This window comes from Hippoglossus hippoglossus, chromosome 24 (genome assembly GCF_009819705.1).
Source record: "Hippoglossus hippoglossus isolate fHipHip1 chromosome 24, fHipHip1.pri, whole genome shotgun sequence".
NCBI classification, from domain to species: domain Eukaryota; kingdom Metazoa; phylum Chordata; class Actinopteri; order Pleuronectiformes; family Pleuronectidae; genus Hippoglossus; species Hippoglossus hippoglossus.
The window spans coordinates 18,057,329-18,077,057 of NC_047174.1; the positions used below are offsets into that span (position 1 = coordinate 18,057,329).

The window sequence follows — 19,729 nt, forward strand, 5'->3', positions numbered from 1 at the left end:
TGGGTCCTCATCGTCTGCGTTAGGAAGATGCATATTAATTTCTGTTGCTTTGGTGTTGATGGCTCCGCTCAGTCCGCAGACTCTGACTGCCAGTTCCTTCTGACACTTACCTGGTGTGCTACAGGCTGACACTTTAGGGGTTGTGTTCATTTCACCCTCCTCCTATTGGACACACAGAAACAGGGTTCAAAGGTCACCAATGTGGTATCAGAGAGCGTTGCAGATACCAAACAGAGATGGCAACAGGGTGTTTGAAGGGGGGGCTGCTACACTGATCAGCCACAATATTCAAAACCAGTGACTGATTTTAATGTTGTGGCTAAATATCAGTGAAGGAAACTAGTTTTAACAAATGAGAAATGAGTTCTTAACAACATAAGTCTGTTTTAAATAAAGCCCTAGCTTGATACTATCTGAAAGTAGAGATTTACAGACTGGAATTTTGTGCACAAAATTCCCCCTGACGTATGTGGACTATCACACAGATAAAGCGATGAGTGACTGAGGAGTCGTTTCAGGCAGAAATTGAATGAATGCAGTGCACTCTACATTCTGGACACGCTGACGAAACCATGCGCTTCATCACACAGAGCAGCTTCTGTGTGTTTCAGTGGTAGGGGGGAAGTAATAATGATATTTTGGAGCCATATCAAACAAGCTGTCCATATGGCAGACATGGAGGGAGAACAGAGCAGCACTAATGATACTTACTGATCTCTGGTCAGGTTCAGGTGATGAGCCCTTCTCTGCAATTCTTCTCCTGTAAGACAAACGGCCCAGGTTTAATGTTGAAAGATACGTTGCCTTTTTGATGTTCATATCATAAACCACAGATCAAGTCCCGATTTTTAACACATAAATTCTGATTGCATTAATTTCTACAGTTTTTCTTCTTTGAAAACAATATGAATATATTCATATTAGGATTGTACTACAAATCTATGTATAATACTGAAGAATACTGGGAGAGGGGTGATTGTGATATTCATTAGAACAGCAAAATCCATTGAGACTGACATTGTGAGTCGCTAAATAACAGGCACGGACATAGTGTAAGGTTACATCCATACTACTACCCCTTATTTTGAAAACGTGACCACTCACATAGACCTGGTATGAGCGTGCCGGTGTAAACAGGAATGTATGCATGTCCCACTGAACACGGGAATTGTTGCACTGTTGTTCGAATAACAGTTTGTCTCCTACACATGTAAACAGTTGTATCATGTTGTAAAGTGCAGAATTTAACAGCTGTTGGCAAAGTCAACAGGATCAGCAATGCTTGTAATTGATAATCCATGTTGCGTTCTACACTAGTGGTTGAGGCTAATGCCGGTTCTTTTCTTTCGGAAGAGGGTCATGTGATATGTGCCTGACGAATCAGCAAAGGCTACATCATGACTGAAAAAACCCAATCAGCAAGCGGTTGTAAGTATCGACGTAATCTTTTCCAAAGATCTCTGTTTCTGCCCGTCCGGACGAAAACGCAGCCCAGCAGTTTGTAAACTAAAATGGGACAGCAGCGTTTCCGAACTTCTCCGTTTTAGCGGCTCTAAAGCTTCAGAGTAGTGAGGAGGCCAGGTGTATGTGATGCATTTTCAAACTAAAACGTAGTAATGTGGATGTAGCCTAAGTGAGGTGGCAGTACCTCCTGGCCAACAGGGCACTCATCTCCTCCATAAGGCCTCCTCCTCCAGGCAGAGGGCCATTGCCTCGGGCCTCAGATTTGGCCCCTGCAGCCCCTCCAGCTCCCAAAATGGCTGCTGCCAGAGATGCCGCTGCATCGTCACTCTGAAGAGACACAAGCAAAATCTCCAATGAAATACAAACACATCTAACAGGCTCTTTACAACCAGAAAGAAGCATTAATATAATTTTAAGAAGAGAGCACAAATTTATAATTTATTACTGGTCTTTATGTAAGAAAATGCAATAACTATTTTAAAAGACTGCATTGTGTCAGATTTGTAGTTGATTTCTGTATTTTGTCATGAAGCAGACATTCATTGTTTGGCAGGGACACTGTCAGCTTTGTATGTAAATCTCCTCTGAGTCTGAGATAAGACGTGACAGATGAAGACTGTGTGTGTGTGTGTGTGTGTGTGTGTGTGTGTGTGTGTGTGTGTGTGTGTGTGTGTGTGTGTGTGTGTGTGTGTGTGTGTGTGTGTGTGTGTGTTCATGCATGGATTTTGCGTGTGTGCGTGACTGTTTCAGTGACAGTGATTCAGTGAGATTACTTTTGGATACCATGTGTGAGTGCGGTGTGTGTCTTTGTCAAATCTGTGCGATGAAAAATGGAAAAACTGAAGTGTGATTGTGTGTATGTAGTTTAAGCATGACATGTCAAGCCTTCCACTGATCACATAACCAATCAAGCGCTCACCTTTGACACTTTGCGCAGCTTGGCTCCAGCGAGGGCGGAGGCCAGGCCTGAGAGGGGACGGTCCTCAGCGGGAGCAAACAGCCCGGCGGGGAGAGGAGGTGCTGGGGGAGGAGGTGGGACCCCGGGAGGAGGAGGAGGACCTGGTGGTGGGGGGGGTGTCCCACATGGGGTCAGCGTGGGAGGGAGAGGAGGAGGAGGAGGAGGAGGAGGAGGAGGGGGCGGAGGAGGAGGGTGGGCGGCCGGGATGTTGGGGGTGGCGGTCGCCGAGGTCACAGTGGAGCTGGGTGGCAGTGGTGGTGGTGGGGGTGGAGTGGGGGTGGTCAAACCCGGGGTCTGCACCACGTCTGTTGGTGGGAAGGGGGGGGTAACACATTGGGGGATGGACAAAGACACAGGGATGGAAAACTGAGTTCAACTGTCATGTTTCAGAAAATCACAAAGCACAAGGCTGTTTGACAGAGTGGAGTCCGTCTGACTCAGGGTCTGTCTGTTCACTGTGAAACTGGCTCACTAAATTTGGAGTGTTTACTAGGGGGCTGGCAGGAGAAACTGTCATTATTAACTGGAGTTAAGTGCATGTCTGACAGCAGCTATCGATTCCACACTCGTTAGAAACTTTCCTTCGAGATTCTGCGGTTGAGAGGTTGACTGAATAGTTGCATGAATCAAAATGTGTGCGGGTGTTCCTAATGAAGTGACCTTTTAACAGTGTTTCAGCCTGAGTAACTCTTTGTCAGGTCACATCAACAGGTTACACCGCTGTCACATCTCTAGAGCAACAATGGCGATGTATTTGTTCAAATGAAACAGAACATGGAATACACAGATTAGCGATGACAGCATGCCACGTCATCATTACAGCAAATGTTACTGTCAACATGCAGCTTTAGTGAGTAGTAGTGAATGCTTTATGAAAAGAAGTAGAAGGCGTGGAGACATGGAAAAAAAAACTACATCAAAATGTGCTATTTGCAAACAGTAAAAATGAATAATTGTCCAACCATAAACGGAAGGTTTATATTCCAATAAACCAGACCAGACAATCGAGAGTGAGAATTAAAATCAACAAAACAAACATTTTGATGGAATGGCTCTCTCTCACATTTGACAAAGACACACACCGCACTCACACATGGTATCCAAAAGTAATCTCACTGAATCACTGTCACGCACACACGCAAAATCCACACACACACACACACACACACACACACACACACACACACACACACACACACACACACACACACACACACACACACACACACACACACACACACACACACACACACACACACACACACACACACACACACACACACACGACATTCCATCGGCTCTAACCTGCCTCAAAGCCCATTCAATACAGGAAGGCCTGCATTGCCTGGAATGCATGTTACTTCATGTCTAATAATTGGAGGGATAATAATTTGGTTCTCACCACGGACACAAATCAATGATACATGGGGGAATGTGAATAAATCAATATTAAAGCAGCAATTGAGTCCATTCAAGCCAATCATGAACAATGATCTCAGAGGTCAAAGGTCATTAGAACCTCTCAGGCATCTAATAGAAGAAATGCCCAGGGCAAAAGGTCAATCGAGGAGTCTTTTAGCATAGAAATGCAAAACTATTGTTTTAACTAAAATGATTAGGCTTTTTCTATTCACAGAAAGATTTCACGTAAAAATATAGATAATATAGCCAATATTTCCATTGTGGCTGTTTTCACATATAATGACACAACTCATCACCAACAGATGAATGCGTGCACATCATATTGAAAAGGTTCGATTACCATGAGTAGAACAGATAAAATAAAGTTCTTTAAAGTCAAACTTACAGATTTCTGTTCAATTTGGAAGAAACTGTATTTAAGTGAGGTTCAATATTGTAGATTTAGAATAATGTAAATTTGACATGAAATATTAAAGTCAGTGGTCCACTGCTGTTGCCCAGAGGGCATCCTGCTGTGACCAAGCTAAGATGGACTGACTGCACAGTGAAGTGTCATGTGAGGGTCAATTGAATGGTGAAACCATGGCAAAAATAAAAATAAACACATAAAAAAATATATGCTGAACTATGAAATGGATTGAGGAACGCACAACAAATCTACCAGGAAATCAAAAAGGCGGTGGCTCCACACAGACTTCCATCAATGATCAATAACAGATTCCTATCGATGAGACAGAATGCCATGCTGCAGGACCAGACACAGTTCATATCCAATGCACAGTCAGCCAGCAAGACCTTTAAACAGCAAGCACGTATTTACATAAAAAGAGTTCATGAGAAGACAGACAAAGACGTTAGAGAGGCCTGTGACTACTACGCCATGAGATCATCAACATGAGCTGCAAGAAGCTGCAGCCTGAACCATGGAAGAGGAAAAGACACTTGATAGATTTAATCTAGAGTCAGGTAATGGCAGCAAGGACTGAAGCATTTCCCAGAAGAAAGGCAACACTCCTCTGAAAACAGTGCAATGGAACTCCCTTTGTGATACACCTGCAATTAGTTTCTACTTCGAGTACTCAGCTCAACACTGAATTTGATGTAATTACTCAACCGAACTTTTGAAAAGATAATGGTTTCCACTAGTTTCTTTGACCAGATTGCACATCAATACACAGATAAATTATTAGCCAAGGCTACATACCCTTATCAAAACTGCAGCTCTTTGCCAGCTTCTAAGTCACTCAATTTGTTGGCCTTGATCAGGAATAACAGCCTTGTTTTCATGTTTGGTTATCAGCTATCTACAAAAACACTGCTATTTTCGTGATATCGTGTAATTGAGCAAGATGAGGCTTGATTGACAAATTGTTTCAGAATTATTAACATTTTTAATTTGAATGACATTACAAGTTAACATCAACATCTTAAATGAATGTCAGCCACAACAAAGTTTTTTTGCTTTTGAAATCTGGCTTGTTTTGATTTTTGGGGGAAGAATGTGATGATGTCGATGTGCTTTGTGTCCAAGCCTGATGGATACTGTTAAGAAGTAAGGGTTGCATTGGTCAAGCCTTCTTACAACCACTTTTACTTAGTGTGAGGTGTAATCTCTCTGAAATCTTTGGAAAAGTTGCTTCACTTCTCAAAAGAAGCTCTATAAGTAACTTTATCTAATCCGATTGTTTACTTTAGTTTTACTTTACCTTTTAACCTTTTAACATTCAGTGATTCCAGGTCCTGCAAACAATCACTCGCTGGCCAGTAAAATGACAGTGTTTCCAACAAAAGTGATATCCTTTTGTTTTCTAAACACTCCAGCACTCCTGCCTCCCGCCTCAGGAATATGTGGCCCAAAAGCTGGACTCGTCAAAAGCAGGTTTTACCTTGGAAGGCCGTGTTGTCAGGGGTGTACTTACAGGGCAATGTGCCCAGAGTATCAAAAGTGTATGAAGTATGTTTGAACTTTAGAGCCCAAAATTCTAAAATTCTAAAATCACCATCAGAGTGAAGGACAAACCTGCTCTTCCATAAAGTATAAAAGTATTATTTCAAATGTCTTGTATGCAAAAGTCTACAACTACAATGTGTTTTATTGCTGTTATGTTATTTTAACTAAAGTTTTAATACATCTAATGTGTTTTGTTGTTATTAGTAAACTAAACACATGTTTAATTTTCTCAACTTATTTCTCAATATTTTATGTACAAACCAAAAAAAAGTAATATCTTTATCATCAAATGCTTTCATTGTTTTAAGGCGAGCGGCTGCCTCATAGTTTTAAAAGACAAGACAACTTTACAGATCCGACAGAGTAGTGTCCCCCCTGTTAGTGAGTGAGTCAGAGGAAGTGAAAGACAGAGGGGACAGAGGCAGTGAGAGAGAGAGAGGAGAATCCAGACTGGAGGCCTTACCCTGGGGCTGACAGGAGAAGCCCCCCTGAGGCAGCTGGGACTCTGGGCCTGCAGCTGTGTCCAGCTCCCCCGGCCCCGACAGGCCCAGGCCCAGGGGGAGGGAGAGGTGCTCAACAGAGGCAGAGGTGGTGGCAGTGGCTGCAGCAGCAAGGGACGCTGTGGAGGGAGAGGGCACACCAGGAGCCTGGGATGAGGAGGGGGGAGACGAGGCGAAGGAGGAAGACGGATGGGAAGCTACAGGGGAGGGGAGAGGGGGTGGGGTGGGTGGGGGTGGTGGTGTTGGACAGGCGATGCCGATAGGAGTATGACTGTGCGGGATGGTCAAAGGAGAGGGTGCGGGAAACATGGGTGGGCCGTTGGGGGATGGCGAGGGAGGCTTCTGGGTCAGAGGGGAAGGTGCTGCAATTGGGATGAGTGGCCGCGGACCAGCGGCCTTGCCTGGAGGACTGCTTATCATGACAGGGGGTGATGGAGGCAAGGGCGTAAAGTTGCACGCTGACCACACCACAGACTTGGGTGGAGCAGGGGGGGCAGGGGCCGGAGCCGGAGCAGGGGGCGGGGCCTGCGGGAGCGCCTGCTGTCGCCTCGGAACTGTGGCGTAGTGTGGCAGTACCGGGTGGAACGCAGAACCGAGCGAGGTGGCGAATCGGGACGCTGAGTGCCTGAGTGGCGGGGTTGGGGGTGTGGCGTTGGATAATGATAATGAAGTCCCAGGAGCTGGGTAGGTGGGTGTGGATGGAGATACGGGTGTTGAGGATGTTCTACCGTACTCCTGAGGTGTGGGAGTGTACAGGGTGCTTTCAAAAGCTAAAACACACGTCACGCCAATGGACAAACCAAGGTCAAAGACAAGACAGGACAGAAGGGAAGGGGGAGACAGAAGGAAGGAAAAAAGGCAGGAAGGAAGCAGCCATTGTGCACACAGGAGGGAAATACAGCAGGTGAGGAAAGAGAGAAGGAAGGAGGGAGGGAGGAAAAAAGAGAAGGGGGCAGATGAAGCAGGAATAACCAGCACAGAGCTATATACCTTTATTTCCTGGTTCTGTGCACTTTCTGAGTCTGAGCTGATGCTACTATGTTAGTGGACAAGTGTTAGCACTGTGGACAGAGCCAGAGACACACAGCTATCATAGTCATAGTAGGCATGAGAAGAGGGAAAAACAAATGGATTGAGGAGGAAAATTCAAACTTTACCAAGTAGCACGCACCCATAGAATTGTAAGAAATAATATCTAGAACGTAAATATTATGCAAGTAAAAATCTGAGTAGACTTGTCCAAAGTGAACCCTGCTCCTTGACCAATGTCAGGATTGGCTCCAGCAGCCCCACGACTCTTAATACAAAGACTGTAAGTTGTGATGGTCGCCTTCTTGATCCATGGTTGCATTTAAGGTAAGGTTATAATCTAAGCAGTGCTTAGACAAGCAGACATGCAAGACAGTGACCCTTCAAAAGACAAGCCGACAGATAGAAATAGAAGATAGAAATAAAAGCAGAACTAGAGTTAAAATTGGTGTTGCCTTCCACTGTTCTTACAAAAGAACCTTGTGTTTAGTGCGATACCTTTTGTAGACTGTAAGCCAAACAATACAGGATTTTACATATTTTTATCAATTTATCAATGATAATGATTATTATGTTTTAGAGTAAATCCAAATATGAAACGGGGCAATAATATTTTTCCACAAAGATTGTTATTTTTATGTCGGGAAATGTTTTTTTTAAGAATCCTGACCTAGATACAAATATTGTGAAATACTAACCTGGCTGATTTTTAAAACTTCTACCAGTTGTTCCAGTATCTCTTCATATGAACCGAGTCTCCTCTTTCCAGTTCAGTACTCAGTGCTGGGGATAGTTGCATGGTCAATTAAGCCTAGTGTAGCCCTCTCTAGCTCATTACCTTTGTTGTGTTTATTGCAGCTCTTAATGCAGGCTGAACTACTGTGTATGGACATGCTGTATGTTTCCTTCTGTGTGTGTGTGTGTGTGTGTGTGTGTGTGTGGGGATGGTGTGAAGTTGTTAATCCACGGTTCACCTTCTGCTCCACTTCCCCTCACTATTGATGTCACTCTACACCTCATTTAAATCCTTATTCTCATGGCTGTATTTTAAATCTTTTGCTCTGGGTTGAGTCTGAGTGTAGATATTGATACCTGTCAACAAAACTACAGTGCTGCATATTAGTATCTGTAATAAAAGGCATGCTGCAGGATTTCCTTTATTGTAAGTGCAAACTATCCCAAATTATTTGTCTGATATATATATATATAGACGTTTTTCTTGCAAAGAGAACCTGACAAACATAAAATCACTGCATGGTTCAGATCTACACATGCACTCAAATTCACACACTATCACACATTTCACACAAACTCTCTTTCAAATACGCACACAACAACTTTGACGGACACGACTTGAATTCACGTGAAGGACTGTAAGACTGCCTGGCTCATCCCTTCCTCTGTGTGACATCTTTTTGCTTCTCCCAGCTGAACGATCTGACAGCTTGTACCATTTATCCTCTCCAACTGGAGTCACTGCTCATTCCAACTTCCACTCCACTACACCCACAATTTCACTCTCATTTTCCCAGTTCACCACACACTCCATCTCTTTTTCATCGACCCAGAATTTCCCTTCATGCTTTACTTCGTCCTCCGCCTCTGCCAACTATTCTTTATCCTTCATTTCCTTTAATCCACTGCTCTGCTACCATCTCCTTCCTTGTTCGTTTGACCCTTTCCATCATACCCCCACTCTCTGTAGCTCTGGGCTGGTCATGTGACTGAGAGGCCCCAGCTTTGCTCTGCCATTCCACAATAAACCCACGTCCAGAACACGCTGATTATGCTGACTGCTGGACACGTGCACACAAGAATATTAAGCGCATGTGCACACATGAAGAAGAAGACAAAGCCATGTTGCAGCTCAGCTCCTCTGTGCTGAACGAACTGGACTTTTAGCACAAATGATGGTCAAGAGGATCCACTGAACCCCTTAGGTTATAATTTTAACAGTTTAGTTAAGGTACATTTTTAGTCACACACATCTGAACAGCATGATGAGAAAGAGGTATTAGTTATAGACATTATGATGTAAGATCTCTGCAGTAAGGATCTAAGTATACACATTAAACATCTTAGAGGGACCTCCTTCAAATGTTTTATTTCACTTTGCCAGTTTGTCGCGAGGGTGCTTATCCACAATAGATGCTGATGATGCTAATTAGCAATTTTCAGCCAGCTAAAAGCACCGTAAGGGTCCTTCAACAAAATGGGCCTCATCAAGGGAAAATTACAGACATGATAGAAAATGTTTAGTCAAGTTTGCCTGACAAGAAACTGAGGGGTTTGATCAGAAAAGGCGATCCGATCTTATTAAACTGAACTGTTAACAGTCTGATTTGATAAAAAAAACAGTAAGAAAACACAAAGCTCTAACAGTCAGATAGAGTTATCCTGTCAGAGAGAAACACAGAGGTGTTAAATGTTAAATCACAAGCTCACATCAAAGCCCCCAGACTCATAAAGTATGTTCAAACGAACCATGCATGCATGTGTATGTGCTGCTCTTGCATTTGTGTGTGCATGTCCCGTGTGTTTGTTATCTCTGATTTTTGTGTGACATGTGAAATAAAATAACTCCTCCCTCTTATCCTGGGGCTTTAGCACGTATGCACACAAACACACACACACACACACACACACACACGTGTACATTCGTCCCTGGGGCTCTCACCATCATTCTCCCTGATGATGTATTTTTAGCCTGTGAGTAATTCTGAACTGTGTCTGCCTGCCTGTGTGTGTGTGTGTTTGTGTTTATGCATGCATATGCTAATAGGCTGACTGTGGCACTGAAGCATGCTACACAGCGAAGCCTTCCCTACTGACCCAGTCCTTAAATGTTGGAAATTCCCCTCTGACAGTTTCACACAACCAAAACCTGATCCATTACAGCTCCAGTTTAGATTGTTGTTAACAGTGTTTTCCCACCTGTGGCTCAACCTTGTCCCTGCTGCTAGATTAAAATATTCATTCATCTGGGCTGAACATATAGCTCGAATAGTTCAAAAATGGGAATATAGGGAAAGTGGAGATTATTTTGGAAGGATTTGCTGGAAGTCACTGTTTCCTCCCATAGGGAATCTCTCGACATTAAGACATGTCTGTGCACCAGCATCACACCTCAATTATATTTCTGAATGTGTGTGTGAAGTGTCAGTAGTTTTGTGTGTGTGTGTGTGTGTGAGACTGGTGTAGGAGTTTGCAGCGCTCTTTCTAAAGTTCTGCAATCACCCCTCTACTCATGTGCAAAGACTCACACACTTATTACCCCCGTGCCCCTGGTCTTAGCAATCTGTTCATAGCTCCTGACACCATCCCATGGGTAAATGACCATACTGTCGTGTTAGGAAGGCTAGCTAACAATGTTAGCACTGACCAGAGGGGCAATAGAGCAACTCCTCCCATGCTTTAAGGCCTTTATGCTGTGGCCTCTTTATTGGAAGACACTTTAAATTCACAGACTGGGTTTCTGAGTTTCTCATCTTCATTGAGCAGAATCTTTCGTTCACGCATTCAAAGTTAGAGTTTTACTTATTAAACCAAAACTAAGGCTTTTTATAAATTGACGGGGGAATCTTGTTGGATGAAAGCTGTGTCCCAATTCCACACTATATAGTAAATCTGACTGGAAATCAGAAAGTATACTATAAAAGTCAATATGAATATTGACTAACTTTTGAAGGTGTTGATAATAATGTCCGTTATTGTCCCAACGAAAAAAATATGATCAATGTGAAAGTGGTCACAGCAGCAGAAAATGTACTGCGTTTTTGTGAATAACAGAGAAAAAACAAAAAACTAATCTTATTGTTCAGTTTAATTTATTGGTTGGATTGAGATGCATTGTATGAATCCATGTCAATGCATTATATATAGTATTGTGGGCCTATAATGTGTTATATTGGCATGTATTAAATGCACATGTAAGGTTTACTGTTGATGTGAGGATCTACTGTATGCAGTTGGTATGTAGTATGGATTGGGACTAATATTTTACTGTAGATCCAAATTTTAATTTAGTGAAACAAAATATTCAGTTGCAGTTTATCATGAAACAACTACTGTTCTAATAGGACCAAGCATGTCTGCCATTATTATTAACACCTCGGTAACTATTTGAAAAGAGAAGTGCTTTACTGACCATCACTCATAGTATCAATTAACTGAACATTTTCAAAAATCATAGATTCTTTATATCTTCAGTCCAACAGTCTTACACTCGCCTTCAAAAATTCAAACCCAAGTGTGTGTATATTAGGAAATGTAAGTGTATCACTCACCGGCATTCGAGACGCGTCTCCCTCTCTCCCAGTCCTGCTGCTCTCTGTCCAACTGTTCCTGCTGCTCCCTCTCCAGCCGCTCTCTCTCCACCTTCTCCCTCTCCATCAGCTCACGCTCGGTTTGCTCTTGCTGCTCCTGGCGCTCACGCTCGAGTCGCTCCCTCTCTGCCTGCGCCTCCCTATCCTGATGCTCCCGCTCCTGACGCTCGCGCTCCTGCTCGCGCTCCAGCATCTCTCGCTCCAGGCGCTCGTGCTCGTGCTCCTGCCGCTCCCTCTCTTGAAGCTCTCGCTCCATCTCCTTCTGCCTCTGCAGCTCCTGAAGCTGCCTGGAGAGGAATGACAACAATACATATCAAGATAAGACTCGATAAATTCAACCAGCACCAATAAAAGGAGGAAATGAATAGTGGTTGAAGATAAAAAAAAAACCTGAACAAAAGTGACAGAAGGTGTCAAAATGAGTAAATTAGTAAGGGGCCTGTCTTGACCCCTGGACCCTGTTGTCATTATATAAGACATGTCATTATATAATATGACTCTTATGCTCTTATGCAACCACAGCCAGCTTTGCTAAAATTTGGACACATTAAAAAACATCCACATTAATACAGTGCCTGGGGCAAAAATCCTTTCTTAGTTGGACACAGCTGCAAGAAAACAGCTGTCTGTCTAACAGAGGAAATAGAAAACAGAATAAAATTGCAAATGTTTTTGGGGTTTTCTTTTGGTTTTCTTGGGACGGGGCTGCAAAATCATTAGTGATGTTGAAGTATGATGGGCTGAGGGAGGTTTTTCTAAGGGTGTTCAGCACAAAACCGTGTCTGCAGACTCAGGTTTGGTCACTAGGTGTCAGCGGACAGCAACTGTAGAGACGCTGGTAATGTGAGACCGCAGCAGCAGTGGAGGGGAAACAGGAGAAATGGACCATGTAAGCAGCCAATGTGTGTCTGTGCATGTGTGTATGAGTGCACGTGAGAACGAGTTACAGCATACCAGGGAAAGGCTGCCATTCCACTTTTTACTACATCTGAGATTCAATGTTAAAAAAAGCTTAACGACTCCTGTGGGGATACAGAAGTGTTGTCTCAGCAGTTTGTGCGAGAATATCAAATAAGAGCGAGAGGCAATTGAGAATAGGCGGAGTGAATAGCTAATATGTGCAAGTCAGTATTCCATGGTGATAAATGTCTTATATAGCGTTGACACAATGAGCTATGAATGAAAATGTGTTCACAGAGGAAGCTCCTTTGACACGTCATAAAAACCTAAACACACAGAATATATGACAATACACACTTTCAGCATTATAAAGGTCAACGTAACTCCACATCACATTCACCTACTGGGCAAAATAACTGCAGCACAGGCAGGAGCATCACCCTGTATCCACAGTCCACAGGGTCCTTGTTTCATTTATTACCTTGACAGGACTTAAGACAGAGGATTTCTTATAGATTTTTCTATTAGCCATCTGTGATCTATAACATCTCCCCCAGGATGAAAGTTCAAATTCACTGTATGGTGGATGAGAAGGGTCGTTAATAATTCTGTCAGCTTTACGCCCGAAAAGAGTTCACCATACATAAGACCCAGCAGCTTTTATGGCTTCCCAAAGTCTGTGGAGGCCATTCTGCAGCGTGTCACTGTAACAGATTACTGCAGCACATAGATAGAACAAACGATGAAGTGTGTCCCACCATGCAGGGCTGGGTGACACGGTCAAAACGTACATATCAATAATTATTGCGAATAATGTCAAATTGTTTTTTATTTTTGTTTTAAGACTGATTTTTGATGGGCAGAGAATCACAAACACTTGATAAATAGTAAAACGTTTTGTGCATTGTACCTCCTCACTGTGCTTACACAAAGCATAAGCAATATATCTATATATATTGGACGTTTGTTATACGGCTATTGATACAAATTTTAATGTGATAATTATTGATATTGTTTCATAACCTTGCCACCGACCCTTGGCTCTGAAGCTCCGAAGAGTTTAACAGTGTCCATAATATTTTGGCTCACTACAAAGTTGCTATTCTTAGTTAGTGTTTTCCTTGAAAGCAAAGACTGATGTGAACGTGTACATGAAGATATTTAAGATCCTCGACCATCTCAACTTTTTTCCCTATTAACTGGTTTTATATGTTTAGCAATTCGGCTCTTAGGATAAGTGGTATAGATGGATAGTTGAATGGGTAGGTGGGTCAGTCGATGGATGGATGGATCTGTGGTTCAGTGGATGGATGAATGGTTGGATGGATGATTGGATGGATGGATGGATGGATGGATGGATGGATGGATGGATGGATGGATGGATGAATGGATGAATGGTTGGATGAATGGATGGATGGATGGATGGATGGATGGATGAATGGATGGATGGATGGTTGGATAGATGGATAGATGGATGATTGGATGATTGGATGGATGGATGAACGGACGGACAGTTGGATGGAGGATTGGATGGATGGTTGGAAAGATGGATGATTGGATGGATAGTTGGATGATTGGATGGATGGATGGACGGACAGTTGGATGGAGGATTGGATGGTTGGTTGGAAAGATGGATGATTGGATGGATGGTTGGATGGTTGGATGGATGGACGGACAGTTGGATGGAGGATTGGATGGATGTAAGGAAGATGAGCTCTTTTGTCTTAATTATTGTCATATTTATTTGGAGCTTTTTAAACACTAGCTCTCCAGGGTGAACACTGGGTAATGTCTGTATAATGACACACACAGAAACTCATGAGCACACAGTATAAACTACATGATGTGAGCTTTTTCATACTCACATGTCTTGCGGATGTATAAATGGAAAGGTACACAAGTCATGCTTCATCATCACAATGATAGTGTGAAGATTTATTCTTACGAACAAACAAGTGGTACAGGGAGAGAGTGTGCACTCACACACAAACACACACACGAGGTTCCCAGGAAATCTGTCATTTAATTGGAAAGTGTTTTGTCACATTCTATGATTTACACGGCTGTAGATTTCACTGGCTGTAAATGAGCGAGTGTTACGTTCATAAATTACAAAAGCAGAGAGAGAGAGCTGGGTACCGGAGCTACATGCCAACTTGCACACACACACACACACACACACACACACACACACACACACACACACACACACACACACACACACACACACACACACACACACACACACACACACACACACACACACACACACACACACACACACACACACACACACTATCTAGTCCTCCTCCCTCACTCATCCTGTTCTGCTGAGAGCTGACTCAGCTGAAAGTCGTAGCGTTAACGTTGCCTCATGCAAAACGCTCCCTCCCTCTCCTTCCATCTGCCCCACACACACAAACAAATGACCCTTACTCTGCCACTGACTCACAAACGCACAATATCTCAGGGCATATTTGGTTCAGTTGTTTCAGTGTTACCACGGTGTGGTTTGGGAACAGTGGCTCTTATGCATCAGGTTGCTGTGAGAAATGTCACATACACCTGTCCTTTATCAGAAACCAAGGAAAAGCTGGTTACTTAAAAAAGGAAAGAATGTCAGGTTTCTTTGCTGATTTCAAAACGTAACTTTGGCAAAATTATGATTTTGACTGTAGGAAGTTGGTAATAGTCAGTGTATGTTTCAGCACATATCTCACCAGTTTCTAAGGCAGTTTTTCTAATATTTTTTAAGTCGCGATGACCACTCAAAGCAAGTACAAGTACAAGTCACATCTATGCTACAAGTCACACATCTATGTGCAGCACTTTTGTCTAACGCACGCAATTGAAGTTCAGCCTCTTGCTTAAGGACACTTCGGCACACAGACTGGGGGAGACTAAGATTGAACCGACACGTGGGTTAGCGGATGTCCCGCTCTACCTCCTGAGCCACAGCCACTCCTAAAGGTTGTATATTGTTCATTAAGAATATATTAAGATTCCTGCCTAACTGACACGAGAGTCAGCCTATCACAGTCAGCCATGGTAACAGCCACTTGCTCGATCCTCCTCAGCGCCCTCCAATCCATCTCCAGCTCACCAGTATTTCTGGCTCCAGTAACTGTCAAGATGGCAGCGGGGGCTCAAACCAAACTCCAGGCTGCCCTCAGACTCCGCTGGGGCGCCACAGATGCTATGAAGCTTCTCCCAGCACGAGATCAGTCGGTCATGAGCCGCTCTGATTAGGTGAAAAATGTTTTAATTTGAAGTACCAAAATATGAATAAAACTAACATTACATTACAAAGACTTTTTAATAAAATTCACTTTCAACGTGTTAATTAAAAGGAACCATTAATCGAATCACTACCTGGTAGATTTTTAACGGCCGTCTTTGCAACCTCACCCCCACCTCTTCACACACCTTCAAGAGGAACGGGATCTAATCAGAGAATTTAACTGAATTTACCATCTTTTGATAGCATTACGGCTGATTAGACAGAACATAAGCAGCACTGACGCTAATTCTCTCAAAACTGTGGAGTCTGGCTGTGACACAGCTGCACCCCACACAGCTGCACCCCACACAGCAGCCCCCACAGGACATGTCATACAGCTCGCCCGGATGTACAAAAAAGCCCCCTGGGACCATAGCTTTAAAACAGCAAGAATTAGGCCATTTTGGCAAGTTGAGGGGATTGTATTTTAACAAACTTCTTCAACAGAATTGATAAAATTCTCATTGTTTTTGAGACATTCACAAGGAACGATCTTTAAAATATTTAGTTTTTTTGTTAAACAGCGTCCCCATAGCATGCCGTCAAAGTTATGATGTTTCGCCATGACACAGGAAGTTCTTCTAACTTAACAATACATATATTCAGACCCCCCCAAACCTTCAGAGTCCCATCCTGAAGAATTTCTATATAGATATTTAGTAGGCATGGCTACTAGTATGCTTGCAGCTTAGATTTCACCCTCTTCTTCCCTTCCATAAAAATTGGAAAATTTGGCTTCCTATGCAAACACACATACATTTCTATTGCTCATTTTTTAATATGAAAATCATGGACTTAATACACACACATGAAATGTCCTAGTTCCCACGGTGCTTCAGTGGTCCACTGATGTAATTACACACACACACAGAGGTAACCTGAATTCACAGCCACTGGAAGCTGGGCAGTGTCTCGTCCCCGAGGATTTTACAGTCTCTTCAGGGGGATTCCCTCGTCTAACATAATGAATTCTCTCTGATAGCAAATTAGCCCCAGTAGGCTCCTCAGCAGTGTAACATCTTCATGATGAAACTTATCTCATCATGTAATGGTGTGATGGTAGTAAACTCAGCCTAATGAGGCAGATCAGATTGCATTCTTCTGGGTAGGACGGCCAAAAACAACTAGCCAACCAAATGGTGTCAGCTGGTACAGTCTGTTTACTGGCAGTGTGGCAGGTTCTGCAGGTATTGGAGTGAGACCGTGGTGGAATTCAGTAATACTCTACCATAGTGGTGGGTGATTGAAAAATGAATGGCTTAAATGGCTGTGACAGCAGCACAAACACGTGCCTCCACAATACCAACATGCAGTATAAAAATATTACACATGGTTTTGCACTGCTATCCTTATTAGGACTTTGCATTGACTTACATTCAGTGTGCACAGTCAAACTAAAACCATATCCCTAATCCAAACCATGACCAATTCACATCTTTCCACCAATTTTAACCAGGACGTCAGAAATGATATTTTTCCTCATTAGGACTGAGCTTTGTTCCTCATGTTGTCTACTGGTCCTGACAAGGTCAGTGTTTATGGCATAGTTCCTAAAGAGGTAACAAAAACGAGTACACACACATGCACAGACACATGCACGCACCATTTGTCTGAAACCCACTATATAAGTTTTAGTAGTCATTGCATCACATCACAGAATTAAATTAACATATGATTCATTTTCTTTTTTTCATAGTTGAAACCTTAAACAAGAATTACAGCCTCATTGTTTAATGTCTCTGCCTGTTTCTGTCCAGACTCATAATATACTGCCTGTAGTGAAGGCTGAAGGAATTTAATAAAAGGTATTAAGCTGATTTATGATAGAGGGATGTATGTATAGAACAGATTTTACTGGACTTTAAGCTTTCTTGTTCTGGTTCTGCTGTATATTTATTGTATTAGCATGTGTAAGTCATTGAGAGAAACACAAACAAGAGTCAAATTCCTTGTATATGTTCACATTTGGCCAATAAAGCTGATCCTGCCTCACACACGTCTTCAAGGCAGCAGCACAGAAGATCTAAAATGGCATAATTTTATTCTACTAGGCATTTACGTGAAATCTTGAGCGGAGTACTCATTTGATAGTAAAAGTACAACTTAACAGACAAAATATACAAAAAAATATACTAAAGCAAACATAAATGAAAAAACAGTAATATGAAAGAATATCTAGTTTCAACATCGAAGCTAACCTTTCATGTGTTTTCATGGGAACTTTAGCTGGAGGAGCAAATTCCAATAAAGCTCTGAAAGCTTTTTCAACTCATGACTGTTTGCTAACTTTGCACTGAAAGTTCGACAGCTGTACATTCGTTGTTTATAGATCCTGTCCAGACCTGGTAATAACATCCGTCCTGAAGTGGTCATCCACAAGCACAGTCTAAATGGACCCAAATACGTCCTGAATGCGATCTGATTACTCAGACTTTTACTTTGGTAAAATCTTTGGTAAAGTCATTCCTTCATTCAATCAGTCTCTCTCTCTCTCTCTCTCTCTCTCTCTCTCTCTCTCTCTCTCTCTCTCTCTCTCTCTCAGACACACAAACACAACACAACATGATTTAGTCTTTGCGAACAGGGAAGTAAGATCTATGGTCACAGAAGACACAATAAGGATGAATTTTCACGTCAAGTGTGAACAGACAAATAATAACTAATCAAACGCACGCACGCACGCACACACACACACACACACGCACACAGGGACGGATGGACGGACAGACACACGCGCTCTAACTTCAAATTCCCTGGACAGGAGATCATGACATTCCTAAACAATGTTCACACAATCTCAAAATAACTTGTCTAGAGTGTGTGTGTGTGTGTGTGTGTGTGTGTGTGTGCGCGTGTGTGCGCGTGTGCGCGTGCGCGCGTGTATACATGCAGATACGCAGACTAACTGGGGACAGCGAGCCTGTCTTCCGTCAGAGGGACACCTCTGAGTTTACGACACAGCTTAGCCTTTGAGCTGATGTCATGAGGTTGCAACGCTTGTCTTCTCCTCACACGCATTCCTGCTGAGTGAGAGCAGCTTCTCTCACTGCCAACACTTTAGTTTTGATTAAGAATGGCAGGAGAAATGATCAACCTTTTTTCTCTGCTCACATGAGCGAGCTGTGTCTCAGAAGTACAAAATTAAAAAAACTTTAAGCCGTTAAAACCTTTGAGTTACTGCCATAACCTGTGCCAACAACTCACAGTTATGACAGGCCAGATAAGATGTGTTAATTTAAACTAAAGCTGATTTGAACTCTTTTTGTTGACTTTTACAATTGCTGGAACGTACACCATTGTTACTGTCGTAAGTTTCACATGTGCTTTTCCTTTTTGACAAGTCCAAAAGTTTGTCATGAATAAGGTTTGGGAATCTGATCTGATTTAGAAATGGTGATTTGTGCTTCGATTCTACCGAGGGTATCCAGATTCAGGTAAGTAAAAAAAGGTGATGCTTATCTAGCAAATGTTTTTTTTATATTTAAAGGGGACAATGAATGCACGTTAATTAACGAGCATGCTTAAGATCAACGTGTAAATGTGCCATATTAAGCAATAGAGGCATGCAAAGGCAGGCACAATTCCAGGCAAATCTGTAGCAGAGATGATGGGTTTTCATATGAAACCATATTAGTATAGATTGAGTCAAACTAAGCCCCTCCTTGACAAATACCACGACTTGAACAGTTCTTGATGTTCAGGTCAGGGGGCTGTGAGGGCTGTTCCAAAAGCTCAAAATTGACATTTGCATCCAGAATTTGCTGATATTTAGTTGAATCCATTCTTCCCACTATATGTAATGTTTCCTGCTCCACTGGCTGCCACAAACCCAATATTTGGTAGTTTGTTCCTTTCACAAAATGCTACTTCTTTTCTGTCTAAACACATATTTGGTGTTTG

At 42.6% G+C, this 19,729-nt stretch overlaps 1 protein-coding gene across 7 annotated transcripts in view; it reads right to left on the bottom strand.

The window, feature by feature from the left end:
* The window catches only part of enah (ENAH actin regulator), a 125,929-nt gene that overhangs the window by 9,580 nt on the left and 96,620 nt on the right, over positions 1-19,729 (bottom strand). For 4 of the 7 annotated variants that reach the window (XM_034579275.1, XM_034579274.1, XM_034579273.1 and 1 more), the window contains 6 exons: positions 11,611-11,936; positions 6,259-7,065; positions 2,384-2,727; positions 1,649-1,791; positions 712-760; positions 111-162 (listed from right to left, as the gene is read on the bottom strand). In XM_034579275.1, coding sequence (XP_034435166.1) covers positions 111-162; positions 712-760; positions 1,649-1,791; positions 2,384-2,727; positions 6,259-7,065; positions 11,611-11,936 — 1,721 coding nt within the window. The remainder of the gene's footprint in view (positions 1-110; positions 163-711; positions 761-1,648; positions 1,792-2,383; positions 2,728-6,258; positions 7,066-11,610; positions 11,937-19,729) is intronic. The other 3 variants (XM_034579279.1, XM_034579278.1, XM_034579277.1) reach the window with 2 other exon arrangements.